This window comes from Daucus carota, chromosome 2 (assembly GCF_001625215.2).
Source record: "Daucus carota subsp. sativus chromosome 2, DH1 v3.0, whole genome shotgun sequence".
NCBI lineage: Eukaryota > Viridiplantae > Streptophyta > Magnoliopsida > Apiales > Apiaceae > Daucus > Daucus carota.
In genome coordinates, this window is record NC_030382.2 from 35,235,474 (window position 1) to 35,240,360 (window position 4,887).

The window sequence follows — 4,887 nt, forward strand, 5'->3', positions numbered from 1 at the left end:
TGGAATTCATGGCCGAACTCCAAACCGATAGTTGGAAAGCCGAGGGGCAACACTGAAAACCTATCATGCCAATCTTCAAACATAAAAGGAAGAAAATGTGGCAACATATTAATTTTGATGATTATCAAAGGAATACGAAAAAATGAAAGCTCCTCCTAAAGCTAGGGTGTTGGAGGAAGCAAAAACGAAGCGGAATTTTGAAAGGCGCTAGAATATGAGGCAGGATGTTCAAATAAAGAAGATCCTTCACATAACTTCCACCCCTTCACGTTGGAAGAGATAATGGCTAAAGAGGACTATTTAAAGACTAGCAATATGTAATGAAGAGGTACTAATATGTTTTTCCCGCGAATTGACTACAAAATTATTAGAGGGCGTTTGAACTTGTATTTCATTTCAAATAATGGATTTCAAATGACAGAATTTGAATTGTCATTTCAAATTCTCATGTGTTGTACTAATGTTTGAATGCCAGGATTCAAATGAAATCCACACAAATTCCCAACTGGTTATTTGATCAAATCCAGGATTTCAAATGAACCATGTTACCAAACAGGTCTTATAGTGTTTTGTCTTTCCTTCATACCAAAGAAAATAGCTCCAATCGGTTATTATAGAAGAGACTTTTTTTGTAATTTAATGACATATAGATGAGCCTTGGTAAAACTTTTATGAAAATAGGAAAGAATAAAACCGAACCATTGTAAAAATTCAAGAAACCCCAAAAAAAAGAGAAACCCTGAACGTAAAGATTCTCAAAGTCATAGGACTATCACTTAATTAAGGAACAAGTTTTAACTACGTACTTTAACAAAAGCAAAAGGCTAAAAAGCTAAATATGTGTACATGAATGGAAAACAAATGACCAAAATGAAGAGTTAAATGAGTTATATTAACTTTTGAAGTTTATAGTACAATATGGCTATACACGACCAAGGACCGATGGATGTTAATACTACTTATATAGGACCTATCTAGAAAGGAAAGGGAGGTGGCGGGGAGCACAAAGTCTCTTAGGTCCATAGCTGAGACTTGGCTAGCAATGGCCTCCTCCGCATCGTCCCAGCAAGTTTCTCATTGACCTTTGTAATCTAACTTGCTAGAAAGGACATTCGAAAGACGGGCGAATGCTGAAATCATTGATGAAAAAGTTCTCTTGAAGCTCAACTTTCTCTGTAAGATCATTGGCCGAGCCCTCTCAATATCAATTTGACGTACCAACTGGCTGCCTTGCCTTTTAAATTCGACATCTATATCGAGATCTGCCAACTCTTCACCAGCTCGGCTTTTCTGCACAGCCATACGTAGGTTATGCAGGGTCGCCTTCAAAGAGACATTTGCCTTAAAAAAAGGGAAAGTAAAGAAGTTAGAAATAAAAATAAAGAAATTGTACTAGTTCAAATAAAAATTATGAAGAATACATTGCAACAGTACGAGCTACATGGAACTCAATTTGAGATCGTCAGAAATCCAGTAATATCCTGACAATCTCGGGCAGATATGGGGCACAAGTCTCTTTTCACTACAGGAAAAGCGGTATTTTCGACGGCCGTCGAAATGACTATTTCCGACGTTATACGGTCGAAAACATTCATTTTCGATCGCACACAGACATTCGAAGTTAAACTAGTCGAAAATAATTACATTTGACGCCTTTTTGACCGACCCTTTAACCCGAAATTTGTTTCACTGGAAATTTGAACTTCCCAGCTCAAATTTTTAAAAAATTCCAAAAAATTGAATTTCCCGCCACATGTATAATTTCGACCAACAACGGTCGCCCTGGATATCATGATTAATACCTGACTGACTTATATGTAAGGCGGAACAAGTAAATGTAGTTGAAGTTGTGGCGGAATTTTAAGTATCAGTTCCTTTCAGTATTGTGCTGTTGACGTAGTCTTCCAGCATTCCACCCTTTTCCTTCTTCTGGAGCTTTCGCTTTGCAACATTCCAGTGATTTTTAACGGAATTTGCACTCCGTCCTGGAAGTCTTTTTGCAATTTCTGTCCATTTGTTCCCATGTATCTTATGAGCTTCGACAAACACCCTCTCTTCTACATCCGTCCATGAATCCTTCTTCTGAAATCACCTCACCAGCAATATAAAGAGGAAATAATTAAAATAGATTTGTGTGAAGATTAAGCACAAGTCATAGTAAAGAAAAAGGAACTCAGATTTTCAAATTACTACTTACTCTCCTCCCGGCCCAGCCAATAGTATACTGGAGGACGGGGACGCGCGGCACGGATTTTAATGCTTTAATAAAGTATAGTTCTGCAACCATTTATATTTTTATACAGAAAAAGAAAATGTTAAAAAAAATAATTTAAAGAATTATATTTTATAAGAGCCTTAAAATGCGTGCCGAGCCGTGAAAAACAAACGTATACAATTGAATGGGACAGAAGGAGTACAAGTTATGACTTTATGGATATTTCTAGAAGGTACAACAGAATCGAACAATTGCACTGAGCAAAGAAGCAACTAGGAGCTTGAAATTAATATGCATATCAGAATAATTTGTGCGGATTGTGTTTAAATAGATGAACATTCATAATCCCTACATCCGTTCATTTACTAGACGGGGAAAGCATAGCAGACATTGCCTAGACATTAAGACATATGTTTCCATATAAACATTGCACCATATATAGATGAGCAACCTTGACATTAGGGCATAGATGGTGACTCCATCTATAACTACACTGGACGCTATCACGACCATCCATCTCCTGGGAAATCTGAGACCATTTCCCTGCTCCATGTTTACTCACTAAGCTCAGCAACATCCTTCAATATTACAAAAATCTACAATTATTCTTCGGAACTAGAACATATATAAAAGAATATTTCACGCTTCGGAACTACAATTAGTGCCTATTTAAGTATAGGTAAATTAAGAGAGAAAGAGGAGTACTACCTGTCCTCTTCAGTAGTCCAGTATCGTCTTTTACGACTTGGAGCCTCATTCATCACTTTCCATTGTGCAGACTCATTAATTTCTTCATTTTGTTCACCATCACCTAAGATTGGAATATTTGTCATGTTCTGATTTTCACTTCCAGCAATCAAAACATTATTTGTAATTTCATAATTGTCACCAAGACCCGTATCATTGAGCCAACTAGAAAAATCTTCCAATTCAAAGTCAGTGTAATCATCAATTGGAGGTTGATGCTCAGAAGGAAACTCAGAAAAGGGTATTTCCCAGATCTGACCTTCTGATTTATGGTTAGGGGACAAAGAAGATTGATAATGATTTTTTGGAGAATTAACTCCGCCGGGAAGGACTTCACCTCCATCACCTTGTTTTTCCATGGGCAAGATTTGAATCAAAGTAATAAGAGAGAAAAGTTGTTAATGTGTGTGTATATGGGGGGTGTGTATATGAAATGAAGGAGATGGATATGAGAGTGTATATGAAATGAAGGAGATGGATATGAGATGGGTAGCTCCTCGAGTGTAACGCTACTTGTAAAGTTGAACCTAATAAATTATTAGCCATTGATTTTTTTTCATCTGACAATCCATATTTTAAGATCTAATCTTTTCTCGTGTAATGCTCCTCATGTCTTAAGATAAGATGATATCTTACGTCAGTGTAATACTTCTGATGAATGAAAACCTGATTAGCCACCAACTTGCTGAATTAGTTTTTCTTTTATTTTTTTTAAATAGATATAGATCCTTTAGTAATGTCTGTCATTATTCATATTTAAACACTTGATATTATTTTCTAATAGTCCTGAACCTTTTGACTATGTATATAAATTTAATTAAATAAATTTTTAAATATTAGGAAAACATATATGACTAATAAATTACTATTATATATGTGTGCTTAGAATTTACAATGAATTATGACCGGCTAATCATGCGAGAATCATGTCAGAAAACTTTTCGCTTTATTCATCATATAAATATGTATTGTAAACTAATATATAACATGGTGTTGTCCAAAATATAATTACAAATTTTTTTTTAATTTTATTTAATCAATTTATAATTATGTGTCTGTTTTTAATTTTATTGTGAATTCATTTTTATTTATGTTCATGTCGAAAAATCATTTCAATGAATCTAAATCGACTTTAAACAAATGCCATGGTTTCTTTTGAATATGTTGGTCAGTTTGAATAACCCATCACTAGTTATTAGATAATCTTTCCACCTTCAACTTGCTCTCCTCAATACAAAATTTATATATAATTTTTCTAATATATTTTGTTTGTTAAGGATATAGAAAAGTTGTTCTTTTTAGGATTTCAAAAATAAATTGTGTCCTCAAATATTAATATATATATATATATATATGTGGGTGTGTGTGTCGGATTATATATTATTTACTATATCTTCCATGATTAAGCAGTACCACGCATCTTTCTAGCTCTTTAGCTTTTTCCTTCATATGCCAATAAAATTAATTCTATATGTAAACATGTTACAAAATAAGTTATATTAAATATTTGATTAAATATTTACAACTTTGAGGGATCACTATTATCATTTGTACTCAAATCCATATAATGGGATGAATAAGGGCCATATAATTGGGTAGGAGATCAATTTCCAGCATTCTAAAAGATCACATCTACACATACAAAGACAATTAAAAAAAAAATGTCAATGTTGATACTCTATTAAATTTAAGTAATTATACTATAGTGTGTGTGTCTATATATATATATATATATATTGGTGCTTGGTGCTTGGTGCTGCTTGGCACTCTATACAAAATAATATTTTATTCTCAGCAAGTATAATAATATTTTCTTTTCAAAACAATCATCTAATTAAATAAAGAAATTTGGGAGAAATGCTTTTGAGAAAATCTTACTCACACTAAACAATATACAATTAAATAAACAATTCAAAAAGAAAAAA

General features: G+C 33.5%; 1 protein-coding gene across 1 annotated transcript; it reads right to left on the reverse strand.

Moving 5' to 3' along the window:
• Window positions 1–1,860: 1,860 nt before the first annotated feature.
• On the reverse strand, window positions 1,861–3,321 carry LOC108207450 (transcription factor MYB98-like). The gene is made up of 3 exons (XM_017377897.2): window positions 2,924–3,321; window positions 2,667–2,793; window positions 1,861–2,082 (listed from the first exon to the last, which is right to left on the reverse strand). The coding sequence occupies exons 1-3, from the start codon at window positions 3,319–3,321 to the stop codon at window positions 1,861–1,863; spliced, it is 747 nt and encodes a 248-aa protein (XP_017233386.2).
• Window positions 3,322–4,887: the final 1,566 nt, after the last annotated feature.

Excerpts from the sequence above, each read along its gene's own strand:
- LOC108207450 (XM_017377897.2), bottom strand. The coding sequence starts at position 3,321 with ATGGAAAAACAAGGTGATGGAGGTGAAGTCCTTCCCGGCGGAGTTAAT. Across the intron at positions 2,794-2,923 it reads TGGACTACTGAAGAGGACAG|GATGTTGCTGAGCTTAGTGA; the intron begins GTAGTACTCCTC and ends GTAATATTGAAG. Across the intron at positions 2,083-2,666 it reads ATCTATGCCCTAATGTCAAG|AAGAAGGATTCATGGACGGA; the intron begins GTTGCTCATCTA and ends AGGTGATTTCAG.